Source organism: Dermacentor variabilis, chromosome 9, assembly GCF_050947875.1.
Source record: "Dermacentor variabilis isolate Ectoservices chromosome 9, ASM5094787v1, whole genome shotgun sequence".
Classification (NCBI taxonomy): Eukaryota; Metazoa; Arthropoda; class Arachnida; order Ixodida; family Ixodidae; genus Dermacentor; species Dermacentor variabilis.
The window spans coordinates 34,498,230-34,522,118 of NC_134576.1; the positions used below are offsets into that span (position 1 = coordinate 34,498,230).

The following is a 23,889-nucleotide window of genomic DNA, read 5'->3' on the forward strand; positions in this document are numbered from 1 at the left end:
CAATAGCTCCGATGCCTTTTAGAATGTGGCGAACCCTGTCAGATTCGGTCATGGCAGTGTTCACGCGCCGACAAAGAGCGAGCACATCCTCGATGGACGACGTGTAAGATTCCCCGAGTTGTTGCTTGCGGGTGTCGAGCGTCTTTTTTGCGAGGGCGGAACGAAGAGCCGGTGTGTCGAAGATTTGGCGGAGCGCTGTTTGAAAGCGCCCCAGTTCGTGAAATCAACCTTATGGTTGAAAAACCGTCTTCGCTACTCCTGTCAGATAAAAGGTGACGTGACGCAGTTTGTACGCATCGTCCCAACGGTTAGCCGAACTCACTCGGTCGTAGTCGTCCAGCCAATCCTCGACGTCTTCACCGCGAAGTCCAGTAAATAGATGGGGATCACGCTGCTGCACACTGACAACCCAATACGGAGAGGCTGGGGTAGCCGAGGCCGAGATGGTGGAAGTAGAAGTGCCTGTTGGCTCGTCCTGCGACATGTTGGCGGACAGCTGGCACAATCGGCGACCCGATCGAAGCTCCAGGAGGTTGAGCGGGGAGTCAGAGAATGGAGGACCGAAGAGCACACTCTACCACTTGTGACGCAGCAGTTGTCACGACGTTTATTCCGCGTCAAAGATGCGGCGAACCGACCACGTCCACAGCACGGATCACACTCGAAAGCCAGCCCCACAAGCGATGATGAAGAAGAACCTCATATGAATCCCACATGATGATGATCATGTACAGATGACAAAGAATAGCCTATAAATCCCCACAATATATATATATATATATATATATATATATATATATATATATATATATATATATATAGAAGCAGACAGGACAACGCTGGACTTACAACTGTAAGTCCAGAGTTGTAAGTCCAGCGTTTTCCTGTCTGTTTCTACTTCTTGTGCTCGCGTTCGTACTTGCAGTAAACCATTATACGTTCACCATGAACTAACTGGCCCAACAAACTACTCTACTAAATCGAGATTGCTTGAGCTGCTCTGGTTAAGACACGCTGCCTGCTGCTCTCTTTTACTGTGTTCATGTTACATTCTGGTAGAGGCACTGCGGTTTTCCGCCAACCTGGAATTACGCACCCGAGCTCTCTCATTCGTCATGCCTGACGACTCCAGCCCGACATCCCCACCGGTTACTCTCGCAATCGTATGTTCCGGTGCCCAGCGTTAGCGGGATCCTGATATCTTCAGCGGCACCGATGAGAAAGACGTTGAAGATTGGCTGGAATCGTATGAACGCGCTAGCAGCACCAACAAATGGGACGATTCCCTGAAGCACGGCAACGCGATCTTCTATTTATCCGGCGTCGCCAAGCTGTGGTTCGAAAACCACGAAGCCGATCTCCGCACGTGGGCGAGCTTCAAAACCAGCATCGGAGAAGTTTTCGGGCACCCTGGCGTGCACAAACTTCGCTCCGAACAAAGCCTACGAAGCCAATCCCAGCAAACTGATGAAACGTTCACCAGCTACATAGAGGTCATCGTCCACCTTTGCCGGCGTGTCCACCCCTTGATGGGGGAAGGGGACAAGGTACGTCACATCATGAAGGGCATTTCCGACGATGCCTTTCATATGCTGCTGTCAAAAAACCCAGGCACTGTTTCTCAGGTCATTGAGCTTTGCCAGAGTTTCGACGACCTCTGCAGGCAGCGTCTTCTCACGCGGCACCCCTCTGCGGCCGACGAAACCCTCGCGAGCATGACCACGGCTCCTGAGATGGACTCCTTGCTTTGCAAGATAAAAGAGTTCATTCCAGCTGAGGGCGCTCGTCAGCTTTCGCTGCTGTCCTCAGCCACGCCACCACCTTAGCCTTTGCCGGCCAACCTTCGTCAGGCCATCCACGATCAAGTTTGCGGAGCTCTCCCTTCTGCCTGCGAGACACCGCCGGTGCCGACTCCCCTTGCTTTTACCGAGGTGACTGCACCTCTTGGCTATGCATGGCTCTTGCGCCACCTCCGACCACCTCCGACCTTTGCGCCATCCCCATCAGTCGTGCCACTGCGTCCAGCTCCTCACTTCGTTCAGCCGCGGTACCCGCACAACAGTGGACAATGGCGCACACCTGGCAACCGGCCAATATCTTTTGCGTGTGGTCTACCTGGCCACGTTGCACGATTTTGTCGTCGCCGCGCAACATCCTACCGCCATAGCTTGGACACAGGACCATAGGTTTCCCCATACCCGTCATCCTCCGAGTCTCAGAACCTTGGCCAGATGTCTTCCTACTCGTACCACTGCCCTCTAGTTGACCGGCGTTCGCCATCGCCTCGACACCGCTCGCTTTCGATGATGCGTCGTCGTTTTTCTTCGCCGGAACGAGAAAACTAATTGTGGCAGTTCCAAAGGCAAGGACTACGTCACCCACGAACCGACCAAGGCATCTCCCTTCTGCGACTATACTATTGATGTATATGTGTACGGCGTCTCTGCACTCGCCCTCGTTGAAGCTTGTGCCGCAATTTCAGTCATTAGCGTCAAACTTTGCCATTCGCTCAGAAAAGTTACGACGCTACTGTCAAGCGTGTCACTTCGTACTGCCAGCGCAAACCGCATCACGCCTGCAGCTGCGTGTACTGCTCGCGTTGTCATCAACGGCATCTTCTACATCGTCGAATTTTTGGTGCTGTGTTCTTGTTCCCACGATCCTATTTTGGGATGGGACTTCCTTTCCGCTAATAAGGCCGTCATCGACTCTTCTCGTGTTGAAGTAGAATTTCAAGCGCGGTGTCATGCCCCACTCCTTCACGCTCGTGAACCTGAAGATAGAGCATTTGTAGACGAAGACGTTACAATTCCACCGCACTCATCTGCCCTTGCTACAGTGTCATGCAACATTGTTGCGGATACCAGCTTACTTTTTACGCCATCTGCAATTTTCACTCATCGTAATTGTTCCCCGCTGCCTTTCGCTCTTTTGGACGTTCATGCCGGCGTCAGCAGACTGCTCATCGCCAACCGACGGTCCTGTCCTCTCACTTTGCTTCGTGGGGAGTGCATTGGCCGTGCCAAGTGTGTCGACCTCGCTGCCATCATTGACATGCCAACCGGTTCCATCCCCACTCATGAGGTCACCGGAGTGACCTGTAAACCTGCGCAGGAGCCGACTTCACCCGGTGTTTTGCATAGCTCCATCGCCGACACGCTGGCTGTTTCACAACGTGCCCAGCTTCTACGCCTTCTCGACAAGTTCCGTTCGTCTTTCGACAGCCAGCATGTTGCCTTGGGCCACACGTCAACTGTTTGCCATCGCATCGACACGGCTACCAGTGCGCCACTGCGACTAAGACCATATCGTGTATCCGCGACAGAGCGCAGTGTTATCGACAAACCAGTAGCTGACATGCTCAGGCGCGGTGTCATTCAGCCTTCGGATAGCCCCTGGGCATCTCCCGTTGTTCTTGTTAAGTAGAAGGGTGGATCAATTCGATTCTGTGTCTATTACCGTCGTCTTAACAAAATACCTCGTAAAATGTTTGCCCTCTTCCGGTAATTGACGACGCCCTTGATTGTCTCCAAGGCACGGAATTCTTCTCTTCTATCGAATTACGCAGCGGCTATGGGCAAGTTCCCATGGCACCCGAAGACCAACCTAAAACAGCCTTTGTAACCCCAGATGGCCTATATGAATAGCGTGTCATGCCTTTCGGGCAATGCAACGCCCCCGCAACGTTTGAGCGTATGATGGACAACCTTTCGCGTGGTCTCATGTGGAAAATTTGCCTGTGCTACTTAGATGATGTGGTTATTTTTTCGCTCGATTTGGCCACCCATCTCTGTAGGCTGGAGGAAGTGTTGCAGTGACAAACTGCCACCGGCCTTCAGCAAACCTAAAGAAATTCCACTTTGGCGCAAATCAGCTCACCATCCTTGTCCATGTAGTATATAAACACGGTATTCTTCCTGACGCCACCAAGCTCTGTGCAGTTGCTGATTTTCCCAAACCCTCCTCTGTAAGAGAACTTCGCAGCTTCCTTGGCCTGTGCTCGTACTTTCGCCGCTTCATTCGGAATTTGTTGTCCATCACCGCTCCCTTGAATCAGGTTCTATAGAGCGACTTGAACGAATCTAATATGAACCCAGTACAAGAGAGAAGCAGGCAGCGTGTCTCAACCAGAGCAGCTATGGCAATCTCGAGCTCGCGCCTCCCGGAGGACTTGCGATGTAGCTGCAGCGCCGGGCATTCCTCTTCACTATTCTATATATATATATATATATATATATATATATATATATATATATATATATATATATATATATATATATATATATATATATATATATATATATACAAGGCACATTAGAAAGAAATGAGTCCTTTGTAAGACAACGCAAGGTACTGCAGGGCATACTCGCCAGTTATGAATTATAAATGAAAGTTATAGAGGTAAACTTGTGGGCCGATTAACATCTGTGTTTAACTTCGCCACCAAACCAGAAAGATTCGTCGTCTACGACAATAGCAACGAGAAACCCAAAAGCTATATTTTTGTAGTTCGAATAGCTGCGGCAGTTGGTGCCACTGTTCTATGAAGTATGCTGCGATGCAACCTGTTCAGATGTAGTTCAATGACAAGACACGATTTGCATCTGTGTGTAGCCCCAAACAACACTCACACTTCTAATAGGCATCTTTAAACTCAAATTTGTTGCGATTTGTCATATTTTCCTGCGATTGATCGTATTTCTGTCATAAACGTCTCGCGCCCTGATCGTCGCAGAGTGATTTAGTAAGTTGTGATAATTGGGGACAGAATGCAAGGTATCGCACTTTTGCTTCATGTTTCTTTGTGCGGGATCGATGACGTGAAGTACTTGAGGACTACTGGAAAAATATTAATATTTTACACGTCCATTAGATTTGTGCCTATTAGTAGGGACAATTTGATTACATGACAAAATCCAATACGATAACATTCGATTAGTTCTTTAGAGTTTACATTATTCGCACACCGCCAAATCATTATTAGTTGTGCAGTCCCAAAGGCTGTAAAACTTTCACGAGAGTGCGGCTCCAAGTCCTCCTAGAGTACATATTTACGGCCCTACAGCCTCATTCAGGCACAATAGTCTTTACGCGGCCTGTCATCGCCGCCCTCCGGACTCACCTGGGTGATATATATGGATGTACAGAATCGTCATCATCAAGATGCCAACACCGCAGACGAAGACGAAGGGAGCGTAGTGGCACTGGAGGTGCTTCTCTTGCATGGCTCTGCAAGCATGCGAAGCACAGTAAGAAATAAAAATTATAAGAACGCGACTACGTGAGCTAGTCGATGTGCAAGTTCGAATAAAGACGTATCAAGCACAGCACAAAGAGCGAGAGGACGCAATGACGCGGTCCGCTTCTCTTGAGTTTTGGCCACTCTTTGTTCCTGCACATTCTAATGCGCCTCGTGAGGCAGTTACCACGGCTCCACTGCAGTGCACAAGAAAATCGATTCGATTGATCCTTCACTTCACAGAATGGTGCAGCCAAACATAAAATAAATGAAAGTATGACAGGAATGGAAGAACGCCTGCATCCTTTGTCCTTTATATCAGGTCGCCGTTTTTTTTCTGCGTTATTCCTTTCTTTCCCCCGAAAGCGTTAGCAATGTTTCAAATGTTAAATTCCAACTACCTCTGCTAATGCGCCAAGAAAGAAATACAAAGAGAAATCTGTAAGATAACACAAAGAGCTGGCTTCCCGAAAGAAAAGCATACCTTAGTGAATATTCGCAATAGGATGATGCATGTGACTGCTGTAACAAAAGTCGGGATACAGTTGAACACATCGTTATTGAATGCCAAGATATTCGCACAACGAACTCCACCAGGGAAAGTCGCCCTTTTCATGCGGACGGAAGCATTAATTGGTCTGCACTCGAGATAAGTAAGATACATTTCAGCGTTGATGGGAAAAATGCCGGAAGAAATCGATAGAACCTGAGTCGTTGCAGGCATAGGTGTAATTGCATAATATAAAGACAAAGGTTTTGAATTTTAAGAAAATACAAAAGAAAGATGGGGAAAATGCTAGACTGCGGTAAATGTAGACGCAGAAAAGTAGCTCATGAATAGCTCAAGTAGTCTAGGGGACCATTTGCGCCACCCAGTTTCGCAGAGGATTCCAATATTATTATTATTATTATTATTATTATTATTATTATTATTATTATTATTATTGACACATCCTAAAGCAAAACAAAGAAACGGGCCTGTCTATGTCCACCAGGACTTGTGCGACTAGGCCCGGCAGAGTCGGTACAGCGATGTGGTTACATATTTGCATTATACGTGCAAAAGTAGGCATTTGCATAATAACACGTTTTTTTTCAACTTTCAGGAGAATGGTTGGTAGTATTATGCGTTAACAGACAATGACATAGTAAATAAAGACAAACACATAAACAACTTAAGTAAAGAATCAGAACTAAATTTCAACATTTCATCAGTAACTTCTTGAACAGCTTTTTGGAAGTTGGCAAATAGAATTCATCGGCCAAATCCCTGAATATTTTTGGGATGACTGCACTTCTTCTCGCTTCACCATACTTATTAGAGGAATAGGGGACCTTCAAACTTTTTTTTTATTTCTTAACAATCGAGGTGCATGGTATGCCACTTTGAATTCATCGCTCCAATTATGCCGCATAATAACAGTTCTGCTAAATAAATCCTCCAATGTGCAAAACCTTAATTCCTTCAAAATATTATTGTCGTGTAGTGTAGTACCATAAGCAACACTTGTAAATATATTTTTAGTAGTTTATCAATCCGATTTTTCCAGTGCTCTGTACAAAAGGCGAAGACCATTATACCATACCTCAGCACACTGTACACTAGTGCATGCACTATCATTTTCTTGACTGGTAGAGGTACTAAACTCTTTGTGTAGAAAAGGATATGCAACACTCCGTAGTTTGCCACATAAAAACGCCAAGTCATGCTGCCAACACATGCCGCTGTTGAACGTTATACCCAGGTATTTGAATGTCTCCACATATTCTATAGCAGTACATTGACATAAAGTACAATGTTCATCATGTAGAAATAATGGCAAGCTTATTTTTTGAGTCTGTAATGGACTACGAAAGCACATGATTTTGCTTTTTTTAACATTGATATATATACAGTTTTCTTCAAACCACTGCTTAGCCTTATGAACTGCATTCTGTAGGGCGCTAATAGCTTCCTCATAATGCATATAAAGAGTGAGTAGAACTGTATAACCTGCATATGGATACACAGTGGCTTTCATAATTAACGTGGGAAAGTTGTTCATAAATAAATTGAATAAGAGAGGGGACAACACGGATCTCCGTGGGACAAGCTGTAATATATTTCCTAGCGCTAACAATTTCTTTACTGCCCATGACAACCTGTGACCTATCATGTAAATAATAGCAAATAAGATCAAAAAAGGGTCCCCCGAAACCCAAACGAAACAACTTTTGCAATAAAATATCGTGATTTACAGTTTCGAACGCTTTTGCTAAATCCAAAAACAAAGCACAACTATACAGGTTATCTAGTGCAGAATATAATTCATCGGTGAACTCTTCTAACAGTGAAATAGTACCTCGCTCAGCAACGAATCCAAACAGTCTTGGTGTTAGGATTGAAAATTTCTTTAAGAAGGAAGTCATACAATCAAACAAAAACTTTTCCAATATTTGTGATAGTATAGGTAAATCAGAGATAGGCCTATAGTTTTCAACTTCATCTTTTTTTCCTGCTTCATACAGTGGCTTAACCATCGCCGTTTTTAATGTCCCCGGAATTGATGCACTGCTTATAGAACCATTAATCATAAAAAGCAGTATGTCTGCTAGTGTATTAACATTTCTTCTTAGTCGGGCCACCGCCAATAATAATAATAATAATAATAATAATAATAATAATAATAATAATAATAATAATAATAAGAGGAATTGACAAGTTTTGGCCACGGCTTGACTGATCGATTAACCTTCCAAATAATCAAATAATGCTCTCTAGTCAAGGGTACTTTTGTCACCGCAATTTATTGAGGACCGTCATTCCTTCACATGTTCAACGGCTAGGATGCGAATCACAGAGGGAATTTTCTGCTGCGGCGACGATCGCGTGCGCGTCGGGTGTTGAACCGAACCGGCACGGAGCCGAAAACCGGAGCTGGGGTGCTATGCAGGATGCTCCGAGTTTCTCGTTCACCCGAGTTTTACCCGAGTTTGCTCGACGGCAGTCAGTGAACGGAGATAGCGCGAAACGCGCCGAAGGCGGAGGCAAAAAAATATGTAGACAAAAAGCCGCGTATGACTACATGAGCGCACCCTGCGCGGCAGGCTGCTTCCACGTTTCAAGCGCAGAAGGCTGCACAACGAAACGCGTCAGCGCCGCGTATTGTCATCAAAGGATTATCGCAACTTAGCGATACCGTGACTGTCGCGCTGTCTGTCTGCACACTTGCCGCGAGCCGCTTGCCACGCCTTTCCCGGGCGCGTCAAGGGCGTGCCTCCTCTTTCGCGCGCTATCTTTCTTTCCTCCATCGAATGCGAACAGAGTACATGCGGCGCATTCTTGCACCTACACTTTCACTCAAACGAATACGTTAAAATACAACAAATAAAATAACGAACATTTTTTTTCTCTAAGTATCTGTTTTTCGTTTTCAACGCTAGAAATTTGTGATGACAAACGGAGATCGAGCAAATTATTAAATTTTGCACTTCTTGCCGCGAGTGGCGACAGTGAGGCGAAACCTTAGATGCGGTACATTGAAACGTGTCGCACGCACGAGGGCGTTCATACGGTGATAAGTCGCCTAGGGGGGCTGCAGAGCTATCCTCAATAATGTCGGTCATGATCCATGGAGTGTCATTGCCACTCTTTCTCTATTAGGCGAATAGAAACGGAGCGCCGCGGTACGGCTGTTCATCGCAGGCGCTTCACTAGGCCATTAAGGCCCCCCGCTTTACCGACTAGATTCCACACAACGGCTGTCGCTGCGAAATGGCGGTATGTTATTTTAGAGTGCGTAGTGACGCAGTTCAGTGAAAATGTACCAGTTTATCTTTATGCGCGAAGCCTCTGCGATACATTGCGAAAAGTACGTGCTTCCCCAGCGACACAATTCATCGCTTGTCATCGTTTGCCCAGTCAAGGTGCCTCTGAGCGCATGTACGCAGTAAATGAGTGTGTTGTGCAGTCGAAGGTGCTTGCGGATTACCTCTGCTGGAGCCAGCAGCGATCGCAGATGGATATCGTAACGACACCGCAGCACTCGCATTTGGCAGGTGAGAGCTCTTGTGTGCAGTTATGAAATCAGATTTCGAACGGAGAGTGGTGTTGGAACTGTTGAGTGTGCAGTGCTTGTGATGAAGAAATGCCATTGCACTGGGTCTAGAAGAGCGAGCGATTCTCGGACGCTGATCGTGTTTACGACGCTGTGGCTCCGTTTCATCACCGATGACAGAGCAGCCATCTCAAACGACTGCTGCAATACGCACTCCTCAGCATCGTCGTCCCCCTCGCCGCATCGACGCCTTGTGAGCAGCTGCAGTGACGTGACGATAATTATTCACTGTGCGCTACGCGCCACAATGCAGGCAATGAAACCGTGTTGTGCGGCCATCTCAGCCCGAGAAGATGTATGCATAAGCCAGCGACAGTCAACGCTTTGGTTTTGATAGTGGTGCTCAGTACATCACCGATGACAGTGCGTTGTGCGCGTTTTATGTCGGCGGTCAAGATTGTTGATGCCTCTCAGCTCGACACCGCGTCGCTGTTGCCGGAAGATAAGTTGGGCGTGGCCCAACTGTAGTGGGTGCGCGCACAAGAGTTACATGCCTCGCGCGGGGCGTGACCTCTGGTTTTGACTGACAGGCGAACTCGTGCTAAACTCGTACATCGCGAAACCCCCTCCGAGTTCAACTCGGAAACATGGCGGCGGCAGCAGCAGCCTGTTTCATTGCATCTAGCGGCAGCAAGCGTCAGTATGACCGTTCGGACCCGTTCACCTACATGACCGACGGGGAGTTTCAGCGTCATTTTCGCCTGTCCAAGACATCAGTGCGCTGGCTGTGTGACGAGCTAGGCGAAGACTCGTCTGCGGAGACAGCGTGGCGGGCTTAATTCGCTCACCGTCGTAGAGCAAGTCATCTGTGCGCTCCGTTTCTACGAGACTAGGAGTTTTCAGAGAAGCGTCGGCGCCGAGCGTTACATTGGACACCATCAAACTACTGTTAGCCACTGTGTCAGAGATGTGTCTGACGCGCTTATCGATGCGGCAGTGCGTAAGCGGTGGCTAGCTTTCCAGAATACTTCGGCTGAGCGGGCATATATAAAAGAACGCTTCCTACTTCGAGGGAACATTACGAACGTAGTCGGGTGTGTCGACGGAACGTACGTAGGAATTAAGGCGCCTTCAATGTCAGCGTTACTGTGATTAACATTGAAGCAATGTTTAGACACGCCATATTGCCAAATTTGTCACTTCTGTGTAGCCGACTTAAATTTTGTGTTAGCGACATCTCACATGCGGCTGCTTATGATACTGATTTTTTCGCTGGTTGATGACTTTTTGCCGATTGTTCTACTTGTCTGTCAGGGTGCCTTCCAAATGGCTCACTTTCTTGGGAAAGAGGTTAATTAAGTAGATAAATGGATATCACATTGTGTGAAGTAGCCTATGAATCCTAATATCATAAAGAACTTGGGGTTCTTCATTGGTGAAGTTACTTAGTATGCACAATGCTGAATTTTGTTCATGCGTTATCTATCGGCCGCACTATGAAGCAGCGAGGCATTGCACAATTTGTTGCAGCGCGAGATGTGGGTGTTGCGCCAAGCCGGTTGTGCCTGTGCATTTGTGGCGAAATGAAAATGCATTGAGAATCTTAGTGTGTTGGCTTGCATGAAGAAAATACTTCAGATTGTTTGCTCTGTTCACCGTCGATGCATGTGCCAGAGGTTCAGTGTATCTTCTTTTTTTTTGGGGGGGGGGGCGGCGTTATTCTGGATGGATAAATTGTATATTTTTGTCTCATAATGGGGCTCTAATTCTTAAGCACTTGAATAATGCACATCCAATGCTCTGCACAACTCTCTGTACGTGAAGATGTCATGAACCACCAAGGCAAAATTACATATCGGGAGAAATGGGGTGCAGATGCCAATGAAAAGTGGGTCTTTAACCCACCATAAAAATAAAAATTGCAGAGCAAATAGACCATTTATACAGCTTTAGAGCAATGATTACACAAAACGTGATATGCTCAAACGAGTAAACGCTTGCCGCAATGCCAAAGTAGGCTGAGCGACATGCAGCGTATATTGGCAGTGAACATGTCTCGTAACCGTTACTTTCATTGTAAGCCCTCGCTGTCACACCTTTCCCTCCGACACTCCCTTTACTGAAACGTGGCACTGTCTTTCCATTGGTGTCATGATGATAATGGTAACGGCAGCAGCAAGGCTGGTTAATCCTTGCCCCTTTGATTCCTGTGAGTTTAGTGGTAAGGAATATGGCACGTGCATACATACACCTGTGCTGCAAAACTTAACATTTGTGATTTTTTGGAGAGGTAATTTGTGTTGGGAAATTTCAAAGATGTGCACCATTGTGGCCTAATAACTAGAGCATTGGTGATGTTGAAGACTGGGTGTATTGGTATAGTAGCTTGAAGTTTAATTGCACAACAGTTTGACGGGACACAAAGAAGAGGAATACACACAGCAGAATGCTTTGCTGTGTGTGTTAATCTCCTTTGTGTGCCGTTGAATTGTTGTGCGATCCAACTTCAAATAGAGCATTGGGCTTCCTTGGTGCAGGACCGAGGAAGTGTGAGCTATTCGACAACATGCCAGTGCGTTGCCACACAATTATGGAAGTCGGAAGGTTTGCAAACAAAGCTTTGCTTTCAAATCCACCTGCTCATGTTATACAAGCACTGATTGAAAGAGCCATCATGCAAAAATAATGGTGAAATCAATGTCCTGTGAAACGTGTAGTTTGTACATTGACACTGTTGACATAATAGGTGCCATACCGGCCTCAAAATTGTACCGGACAGAGCAGTTTATTTAATATGTGAAGCACAACCTCCCATTACATGCTGTGCAGACAACCAAGCTCAGTTTGTTTGTTTTGACGTGCTACACAACATTCACTGTAATCTGTTTTTGATTCTAAAGAAGTGCCAAACACCACCTCTTTTTCAAGGACGTCATGGGAATATTTGGCGAGACCTTTTGCAGCCCCTCATAATGGAAGTGTGGCCAGCCAGCTTTGCTTGGATGCCTTTATAGATTTATGCTCCTGATCATTGTGTGCTATCAAGTTGCAGAAGTCTATGCAACTGGTGCAAGGCATTACGTGTTTCTATAGTCGGATACAACTTTAGGAGGCTGCGGAATCTGCACTTTAAGGCAGGTGAACACAAGCCTGCACCAATGGGCACGCACTCTAGACTGACATCGTGCTGCTGGACAGACCTGCTCGTTGGAGAGGGACTATTTCTTTAGACGTGGAGGCAATCGGCTGCTGCGCTTTGGTCATCAGGGCGGGGCCTCTCCTGTCTTCTCAAGTTTTTTCCGACTGTAAAGGATGCTGCTTTTCATACAAAACAAAAGGACAAAGTGTACAATTATTTGGCCTATGAAATGGATACATCAGAAGTGTGCTATGCAAGGGCTTAAGATGTGTGAAATATAGTACATGCAATTATAAGACAATGTTAAAAATATGTGGTATCGAACATGCATGTAATGGCACATTTGAATTGGGGTGTGTTGCAGTCATATGCAGTCTATAGGTGATAGCATTATTAAGCTCCTGCTGTTTCCTGTCTTCATTGTGAATTACACACACCGTTCATCTTGTGGCTAATCAACACGCACTGTATTCTTGCACATAGAAAGAAGAAACAGCACAATGACGTGTATGCTGCATTAGTGTATTTTTTATTTACATGGTCCAAGAGTGGCACAGGTTGTCTTACGTTTTTGCCTATTTTGAAGGGACACCAATGCATGTTACAAGTGTCCCAGTATGCACAGCACAATGTTTATTGCAATAATTTTATTCATGTTGTTGAAAAATAAACAAAATATTAAACTGAAAGCTCCTTTATAAGGTGCCTTCTGTGGGCTTGACAGGAGAGCAGTGAGGGCACCGATACTACTGTTGCAGAGCAGCCCTCTGGACTTCTGCCACACTCTCAAGAGCACGTGCCTGGCGCTCGCCTACTGCCACCAGGCAGTTGAGTGCCTCCAGCAGCACAATGTTTTGCTGCAAAAAAGTGTATTGGAATGAATCAGCCGCATACAAACCATTATTTACAAAGAAAAATGCTCGTTGCACTATTAGTACTAAGTGCCCTTAACTGTGGAAACCTCTAGTGTAGTATGCATAATTAAACAATGCGTTGGGACAACGTTGCTTTATTTTTCATAACTGGGGCTTTCTTTTTCAGAGCCAATTGTCATGTTGATTAATGTGCCAGCAGCTAAGGTGGCCCCGCACCTTCACGAGTCTCTACTGTCAGCACCACAAACCTATTTTCATTCGCTGCAAAACAAATGCCTCACCCTACAATCCCGTCTTATACGAGCTGATTGCATCCTATGCCTGCAAACATCATATTTTTGTCCCATTACGCAATTTTCTACCATCCTCGGCTGTAGTTCTCTCTCCTTGACATCTATTCTGTCACGCTTTTGCAATCAGCTGTTATGAATTGGCAACAAGTGATCGATTACGTGCATGGCCTACTTGCCGATTCCTTTTTTTTTCTTACTCTCAACTAGCATATCAGTTGCCACGGTTTACTACGCCACTGTCTTCCTGCCTTAATGCTATCTCCAACAATTTTTGTTACTTCGCTTTCTGCGCAGTCATTGACATCTCAAGTTTCTTTTTTGGCCTCCAGGTTTATGTCCCATATTGCATAACCGGTAGAATGCAATGATTCTAAACTTTTTTCAAGGATATCGGTAACGTGGCTATCACGATTCGGTAATGCCTTCCATGTGCTGTTCAACCCATGAAATTTTTGTATGTTTCCTGCTTTATATCAGTACCTGCTATTGATATTTCACCTGGATAAAGATACTCTTTCATAAATATTGCGGGCTTAATGTCACTCATGAATTTCTGTTATCTCACCAAGTTAGTGAAGGTTGCCTTCATCTTTTCCATATTTTCGCGGGCCCACTTGCATGTAGAAGCACGAACACTCATTGGTTCTCACTGCCTTCTTTAAACTGCTGGACATTCAGTTCGTTACTACGAAAGCGACTTAATCCGTGCACTCTTATTATGCTAAATATGAAACAGTAGAAATATACTTATCTGCAGTTTGTCGATGTCTCCTTCACTGTGTTGGTTGCGAGATCCATCGTCGGTACCACCTCCTTGTCGCATCGTAGCTATATAGGATGTCTGCCTTTTGTCCACACTATGTAATGTTCGTGACGCTCGCAGTCACGCAGAGTGGAGAACTCTGCGCACTCGCAGAAGCAGCACCGGACAAGTTTCTTCAGCTCCGCGCCGGGAACAGTAGGTGCGCATTGCGATCTGTAATATCGCCTAAGCTATTCCCTGTCTTTCGGGGTGCACGGAAAGATTGCTCACGGAGGAACAGAACTATACAAGAAATAGTGGTCATCGTCGAGCCTGATCTTTACGTCGCGCACTGCAAGCTCGTTGTACGAGTTTGTTTACACTGGGCGCCTCCGATGCTTAGCCGCCATGCTCGCCCGGTGAATGGATGTGATGGCGCCACCACAGCGTTCCCTCGTGGTATAATGCGAAGCGTACTAAATTACAAATTAGTCTAATGCACATTCAGTGTACATGTTGTAAGCTTTCAAATGCTTCTAAACCACGTTAAAGTAACTAATAATATTGTACTAAATGCGTTTGTTTTATAACTCGCTTCTACATGTAATGCACTCGGTGGAACGACAAACAAGTGAAAGAAGGCACGACCATGCACCGACGGTATGATCACGTGAGCCCCAGTTTGTCGACCGCCCAGAAGGCAACGCCCAAGGAATGATAGCCAGCCAGAGTGAATCTAGATAAACCAATGAAACCGGAGGCTTGTCGAAAGATAAACTGTGTCTCGGTACCATTCGTGCTTTCATCTTGGGGTGTCGCCAGAGCTCGTGAAGATCCCGAGTTTCGCCAAACTCGGCGCATCCTGCATAGCACCCCTGCACCGTCATTTTCAGCTGACGCGGAACCGAACAAAACTAGAACAAAACTTTTTCACCACCTTAGAACATGACGAAAACCGACTTTTTATGGAGGATACATTCCGGTTCGACCACAGGTTGGGCCCAGTGTCGTTTTTGAAGTGTCAGAATCATGCGGGCTGCTGTGCTGACGACTACAGACTACGACGCTAGCGTAAATTTGTCGCAGCGCGCGAAAGGTTACATCTGTAACAGGCACGAGGCTTGTCAGAGCTATCTCATTAGCTGACTCAACTGTACGCATTATCAGCGCCAACTGTCTATACGTGGTAGCACCCGCTCTGGGCCTTACATATTTCACGCTTGAGAATACGTTGTAGCAGCGAACGGCGCGACTCGCAGTTTTACATTTGCCATAATCGCAGTTTATGGGTCACTTCCACTCAATCGACGAAATGTAGGTAGACGAATACTTTGCAGGTACAACGTCTGCGGCTCTTGACTAAGATCAGCTTTAGTATGCTGCTTTGTTATGAGCGCTTTTGTGTCATGCTGTTTCTTCTTTTCCGAGAAAAAATGCAAGGCAGGACTCTGCGCATGTTCGCATATACCGAAGCGTAGGAAAAGGCTCGAGTTTAGCGGATCTATAGCACGGGATGTAGTGAAGCGTTAGCAAAGTGTCCTTTAGATCTCCGGGTGGTGGCAAAACAAACCCCTAGTACTTGCGAAAGGGTATGAAAACTGCCTCATGCAATTTCGCTGTGTTTAATGAATTAGTTGCTGGGATTGGCATACATCTGGGAATGTCTTTCGTATGCCCAGAAGAGAAGAGAAATGTGTGAAGGCATCGTACACGATGTTTACCGCAGACCTCCAACTGGGGCGAGTAATAATTATAGCCTCGCTGTAATGCTTGCCTGATGTATCGGTTGCGTTCCTCGACGCCCACGTACGTTCCATCGGGCATCTTAAGCTTGCCCTTGTGGCTTTGTTGACCGTCAGGAGAACTCTTGAGCCCTCTATGCTCAGCGGTTGCGACGTCAGCAGGGGAGGTCGAGCATGCCGGGCGTTTGCCGTCGTCTTCCGCCTCGGTTTCCTGTGTAGCCGGTCCTTTGTTTTAGGCGTCAGTGTTAGGAGTGCCAAAGAGGACAAACGTGTACGTGTGTGCCGGGGTATCCTAGAGGCGCAACGTAATGATAACCAATTTCTCTGGCGTTTACCGCCAAACCACTGATTATTTTTTTCGTGTGAGCTCACGCCCGCCCTCTGTTGGTTGCAAATCACGCCACGTGAACTCCAAGGAAAGGTACTGCACCAAGTTTCTTTTACCATCTAGAGGGACAGAAGGGTGATAAAATTGGTTAATTGATGGCTGTGCTTGTCTTTCCTTACGCCCTTTGTACGAGATGAAAAAAAAATTCAGAGCAGAGGCAGAAGAATGGTGCCCGAACTTACACTGCTTCATTTATTTTATATGTTTAGCACACATTGAGACCGTTTTCAATGCCGGTGTTAATATTCTTCGACGCCAGAGACCTGAGGCGCTGCGAACGTTCAGCTAAAATGGGAATGACGATTTGCCTAGCCTACGTGTTTGTGGCTTCAGACTTTCTTGCGGCTTTGTTACTATACTTTATGAACATTTTATCGGCCTAAATTTAGAAACAATCATAGGTTTGCGAGCGCAATAAGACTCTGTGCATATTGCATATTCACTGAAAATTGGGGCATTTGTAGCGCACTATTTTGCTGAAAATGATCGGTTTGCAAAGTCGCAAAGCCGATGGAAGCGATAAGGACGAAACTTAGACACATTCAAGTAGTTAACCACCATTCCCATGCTAGCTGAACCACCATGATTGCTGCATACGCAGACAGCAGTACTTTGAAATCAACACTTTACATTCCGCAGAGCGATACCAGATGGTACAAAGTCTTTGTGTGAGGGAAGCAGTTGCGTATACATGACGGCAGCGCAGCTTGTGAAAACAACTACATGAGTTCACGACTGCACATCGGCGACGATAGCTTAATGATGACGGCTAAGCCCTGACAGCTAACTTAATTAAACTACTGGAAAGAATACCTACAACTTGCACCTTTACGACATAAGCCAATCCTCGGGGTAGCGAACTCTGCTAATTGGGCCGATATTCAGGGCTGTGCAATGTAACAAAGCGCATCAACTCGCTAGCTGCCACAATAGAGTGATGGAGGGGAAAAGTGGCATGCTCTTAATTTTGGAATAAATTCTAGCTATGCAACGTAACGCCAACCGAGTTAAAGCAGTGCAAACCTATATCCGTGGTAACAACCTTACCACTGATAATGTTGAGGTTCTGCCGGCTATTTCTGGAATCATCGATAGTTTGCCTTCTCTATTGTCTTTCCGTCGGCCTGTTTCCCGAAGATATTCCGTAACTGAACTCAGCCTGACTATAGCATGATGGTAGTGCTTCGGTTATAGGCTTGCAGTAATGCGTAGTACGCGTTGCTTCTCCGGAGGATTACGAGCTTCTCAATCAAGCAAAAATATCCACAAACATCTCCCGCAAATTATCGCAATTACTTTTGCGAGTACACTCTTATAATATGTGCAAGGGTGTTTCGACATCCATCGCCACATCATGCTTCGCAAATGCAACTTATGATGCGGTATTTCTCGAACGGAAACTCCCTCGCGAGGCGTATACATGTAAGTTTCCAGAATCATAATTTCATAATGTAACAGTTTCATAATTTCGTAAGGATGTTAGGTTATCTTACAGTGTAGAACATCGGGCTACTGCGCTGGGAGACCCTAGTGCAAGTTAAACCATCAGCTACAAAGGATTTAAGAGCGAATAGGTTTCTCTGCCACTTTCGGCCGTTTTACTGGTTAGTTGGTGTTCGGACACGGAAGAAAAACGTTCGATTTTTTACTCTTTCGTCCACTCGCTTGCTCACTCGCTCTAGTTCGATCGTTCGTTCGTGCTATTCGCTTGCTCGACAATCATATTCGATAGTTCCTGCTGAATTTTTTTTTTTTTTTTGGAGAAGCAAGGCCAAAGGAACATAAATACGAATCTACCTGCCGACCTACGGCAAAGTACCTGGTAATGGCCTAATAATACTTCGCATGACAAAAAATTTGAAAGTTGGGGGGGGGGGGAGGCCTAGTGGTACTTAGAACGACAGAAAGCTGAGCTAGTTGGTAAGGATTCATTATACAAAATAGAACTGAGGCGTGCAGACAGGACACAAGAGTAGTGAAGTGGACAAGTGATACCTTTAATCCCGTGCTGTTCGTGGTAGATGCCCGTTGCTTCGTTCTGCTTTTTATTTGTTGGGCGCTGGTAGACTTCTTTTTGTGGCAGGATGGAGGTGCGGGAGCGCTGGCGCTTGCTTTGGGATCCGCAGCAACGTCGGTGCCAGGCGACCTGCCGCGCAAGACGTGGTTTTATATTTTGCGCCCAAATAGCGGCAACAAACACAATATCATGACCTGTAAAAATAAAGCGGGACATTGCGATACTTAGTTCATGCTTGCAGAAGAGGGAATACTGTCCAACATAAAGAAGAGAGAGCGGAAAAAAAGACAACCTTCAGGCAAGGGTATCTTAATGAATTATTTCCTTACTTTGAGTACTCTGAATGCATATTCGTGTTGCAAAGAGGAGGCGGCTTACTTATGTGGTTATACGATGTTAAATACGATAGCTTGGAGCGATAGCTTATCAGGATTGCTGGCGATAGAGGCGGTGAGGTGATTTCTTTTTCATAATCGTGTCACTACATCGTAAGGCTCAAATCATCGTTAAGCGCTTACGTTCGTTTCCAAAGGAGAAAAAATACTTGGATAAGTAGATTTGTAATATTCTTAAGCGTGTAATTGGGACTACTACGCTAAACTGCAAAAAAAGTTCGGGGTAAGAGAATGTGGGAACATTAAGTACCGGGTCACCATCTGTATTCCGTTTTCACACCTTTTCTGTAGAAGGGAAACTTCCGTTATTGGCAGGCCTTGACCTATCCGTGACCTGCGAATCTAGGTCAACGTTATATTGATATTAGAGCCCTTTTGCATATATATTCTGCTTTATATATAGCATCGCGTGTGGTGAGAACAGTCACATGATATTCCCGCACACATGTACGCCGGTGAGTCTGGCGGTTGCGTAACTTTCTGCATTCACACACTTACGCTTTGGGAGGGCTTGGCTTGGGAGAGCCCTCGCTCGGAGAGGGCTTTTTGTCGCTGCTAGCCGGACTGCCATTGCTGCTGCTTCCACCCCGAGCTCCGGTCCGATTAGTCGCGCTGTCAATCTTGGCCTCACTAGGCGGACTTCCGCGGCTTCCACTTCCTCCTGGAGAACCTGTTCGTTTGCTACCAGTGTTACTCTTCGACTTGCCGGCCGACAACATCCTCGGGACTCTAGGTTGCGGCACGTGATGTGCACTGAAAACAAGATGTACGTTTTAAAGTTGAAGTTTGTTATCATACTACAAAGCTTGTTGGCACAAAGAAAGTCACAGCTAACCTGGGCAAAGCTGTGAAATAAAGTTATGCAGAAACCATCGATGATGATTGTCAATGTAAGAGGGTATTCCGAAAGAACGAACGAGCAAGAGAGCAACAGGCACCCCTGCCCTCCAATCTCCGTGCCCAATCACGCAACTATATAGCCAGAGAGCATGCACCCTCTCTCCTGGCACCTTCCCTCCCCTTCACTCACCTTCCCGCGACCGCCTCCTCCATACCACCATCTCCACCCAATCCCGCAAAGTGGTTGCGCCAGAGCTCGCGCAAGACAGTCCGGCCACAGCTCTCTCCCAGCCCCTCTTCACAACTCGGTTTCCTGAGAGCACGCGCCCTCTCCCTCGGCGCGTTTATTCCAACACCCCCTAAAGCTTGGTTTATTGGCTTCCCTCACCTAAGTAAGACCACCAACCATGAACCAGGGACCAGCGATAAAGACCGTTCGAAGAGGCCCCCCCCCCCAATGTAAACTATTCGCTGAAAAAAAAGATGGCTACGAGATACGGGGGTTGGTTCAACGCTCTTTTGTTACTAGTCGCCTTGCGTGAACTTGTGACTGTTTTCTTTTATCATAATTGATTAATTGTTCACCCAAAATAATTACCTAAATAAATATTTGTATTGCTGCGTGAACATTAACGTCAAATTGTGCGACTCCTTTAAAACATCTTATTGAATAGTTCCCACTCTAATAAATATTTGCTAGTTACATATCTGGCGTTTCAAAGCCGTGCCGGTAAACTCAAACAAGGATGCAAAGTGAGCACGCGCCGACGCGCCTCTATTGAAAGATAGCAGTACTCTCGCAAGGGATTTCAAATAACCGCTCAGTGGATGACTTGGCGACCACGAAGCGCTTGACGCTGTGTGCTTGAGCCTCGTCGCTCGCTTAGGGTGGCCGTAAGCACTACTACTGATCTGAAGCAAAACACAATAGATGGGCATTTTTATTGATTTTGTGCTGTTACTCCGAGTGCTCTAGAGTTTTACGCTATCCTTAATTCAGCCGTTGAGTAGCGCTATTTCTTTGAAATTACCTTTCAAAAGGTTCCTGTCACACGTGGAAGGTACGCGGGCCCGCGCTTATTTTGCGGTCTTTTGAGCTTTCAAACGTGAAAGAAACTAGAGAAAACGTTGTTAACCTGCAAGGTTTCGAAAGTGCTATTCTTTCCTAATGCGATGCACAATTTGGCATTCATGCTTACGTATTTATAAATGTACGGCTACAGGGTTTATTTGCGGTTAGCGGGAATACCAGTCAATTCGGCTTCAGCGCCCAGAGCAGCCGAACAGTTCCAACCGTCAGCGCGAGGGAGACAGCGACACCACTCCTTGAGTCTTTGTCTTCCTCACTTCAGGAGCCAAGTGGCCGTCTCGACGATTGGGCTCTCTTCGTCATTACAATACTTATTTATATGGGTAATTAATGTCAATAAATGGCTTATCAATGATAAAGATTGTGCTGTTCACGCAAGGCTACTGCTAAAAAACGCTGCGGGTCCCATCAACATAACTTGTAGCCCCGCTTTCAACTTGCTTGGACTGCGTAAGCAGGGACACAATGTGCAAGTGCTACTGAGGACGTCTCAGAGTAAAACTGTCAGGGAGTTTGCCATTACGGCTTTTGTCTTGTGCTCTCTTCCGCCTGTGTAATGTCTTACATTCACTCCAGCATCTGATCAGTAAATTGGGATAGCGAGTCTTACAAACGTAGTCTTAGCCAGCAAGTCTTGGCACCAAGTTTCAGAAGAAGAACCTCTTCATCGGCGACTGTCCTGTGTCCATCCTTTCTGTGCCTTGTCCTCAAAACCTGCCGTTATAACCATGTTCCACAACCTCTTCTGGTGAGACCAAGTCCAAGTTTATTGAGGTTTCATTTACAAAAGTAAATAAAAGTCGCCAGAAGACTGTGTTTTTTAATATGTGACCTGACAAGACAAGTTTTCGTTCAACCCTTGACTAAACAGGAAGTCTCGTTGCGTCGACTACCACTAGCTTACGAAACATTGTTAGTATCACTAGTTTGTTCTGACCCCGCTGCCATCACTCAAAGGCATGTGGGTGCGACTCGTAAACGAAGCAGTCTACGTTTATGACCCAAACGTTTGCTTACCTTCCGAAGGCTCCAGCTGGCGAACGCAGTGGACTGTTGGCAGTGCAAGAGGATCGATACAATCGGCCCGTACCTGACGTGGTACGTACGATAGGACAGGATAATAAGGAGCGGGAACGACGCTTGATTGTGCGCAATAGTAGGCGAAAGTTCCTCAAGACTGTTTGGGAGTAACCTCGCCAGCGGCACGCCTAGATAGGGGGGCCCTCTTCTTCGTCTTCCTCTATGCTTCCTGCTTCTATTCCTATGCATAAAGGGTATTATGACAAGCAATCATTAACAAACACAGCAGCCGCTTTACGTAAAATTCTACTTGCGGAAAAAGCGTTTGATGTTTTGCGCAATTCATATTCTGCAAAGAAGCATTTTGTCAGTGGGATGTAAACGAGAATTCAATTGTATAGTTGAATACATCACTGATCTTCACTTGAGGGAGTGGAAGTCAGTGTGATACATTGCCTGTTCGTTACTGAAATATGTGTTTCGTTTTAATTATATTACCCTATTGACCTCTTTCAGGGCATTACTAAGAGAGGAATACATCATCCTAATAACTAGTATAAGCATATTAGGCTACAAAAATAAAACAGAAATAGTTATTAGGTACCACGTAATCCTATACACACACAACATAACACCACAATATTATTCAATATACAAGATTCAAGAAGGAGTAAGGGGCCAAATTCTGCAACAGGGCGGCCCATTTCTGTTTTGAAATTACTGATTTGTTGACGGACTGTTTTGTTGACAAAATTAGGAAATTTGCAGGTGTAAGATGGAATCAGCAGGCTCGAAACAGGAATAATTGAAGATCGCAAGGATACTACTGTGGACATAAATAGGCTTCTGCTGCTTCCAGTGATGATGACGAATATCCATTATATATGACCACATAGCAGGAACGGAAATGGTACATTTCTAAATAAGCGTTATCAACGACGTCGACGACACAAGGATACAAGTATGAACGGACAATTAGACATGTATCAAGAGGAATCTCCCGCAGGGGACTTCGGTATAGAATATTGTAGGTAGAATTAAAAAGAAAGCTAAGCCCGGAGACTAAAAAAAAAGAAACAAAAGGCACAGTTACTCTGAAAACCATTGGTAATACAGATTCGGCAGAATGCATCTCACACTGAGTGTCTCGACTGTAATGTGCTAAGAAGTGAAGGAATTTACGACAGAACTTATTGGCATATTGAAATTATTTAACGATTTGGCGAGTACTGCAGTGGGACTACTCTTTCAGCCTTCCATACGAACACTCTGCGCCCTCTAGGTGCGCCACCAAACCTTAGCGTGGCCTCTGAAATGCATGGCGCGCCGGTGCATGGCGCTGAGAAACGCATCATGCGATAATTGGGCTGCACTATCGCGCATTTATTGCGATAGCAATTATATGGACGCTCCAGTCGCACTTCTGCCGTCGCCGTTGCCGTCAGCGTGAGGTTCCGTATCAACTCTAACGGCGATAAAATCGTCGGCGCGCGCCGTATGCTTTATGTGCGAGTGCGAACGCGGCACAATCTCGCGTGAGCGAGCGAGCAACGCTGGGCGCATCTGCTTTATCACAGAACACCTATACAAACTTAGAGAAGGCAAACTGTACCTTCCACAGTGCTACGGAAATAAGCGTAGCGGTGGCGTCGTGAATTAAAGTATGTGACCACAGGCGGCGCTGTACAACAGGAAACGGAAACGGGGTTTTGCACAGTATGGTCGTTTTACCTACTGGGTTCTGGCTGCTGCGCATCGATCGTGCTCCCAGGCCCCGCACACTCTCAAGTTCAACAAATGGCCACAGAGGGCGAAAAATCAATCGAGGCGCGTTTCAGCGTAAGCGCGCAAGTGGAGCTACTGTAATTTGGTCGAATACTTTAATTTGTGCTTTCTCTGCTAGGCGCGCTGAACATGCTGAATTTTTTAATTCACACAAACCATTGACATGAAGAATCGAGGTGTCTAAGGATGTTTTTTTACCTCAGGCAAATAGGCAGTTGATTTTTTTTAAATTTGATTGTTGAAGCTGCTTTTTAGTCATAGCGTCAAGGTTTTTGTACTTGATTAAC

General features: G+C 45.9%; 1 protein-coding gene across 1 annotated transcript; it reads right to left on the reverse strand.

The window, feature by feature from the left end:
- Positions 1 to 1,442: 1,442 nt before the first annotated feature.
- LOC142558296 (uncharacterized) lies at positions 1,443 to 21,995 on the reverse strand. Its single transcript, XM_075670446.1, has 6 exons — positions 21,815 to 21,995; positions 19,366 to 19,620; positions 18,451 to 18,601; positions 16,100 to 16,278; positions 5,123 to 5,229; positions 1,443 to 1,525 (listed from the first exon to the last, which is right to left on the reverse strand). Exons 2-6 carry the CDS (start codon positions 19,584 to 19,586, stop codon positions 1,443 to 1,445), a joined length of 741 nt encoding a protein of 246 aa, XP_075526561.1. The 5' UTR covers positions 19,587 to 19,620; positions 21,815 to 21,995.
- Between the last annotated feature and the right edge of the window lie 1,894 nt (positions 21,996 to 23,889).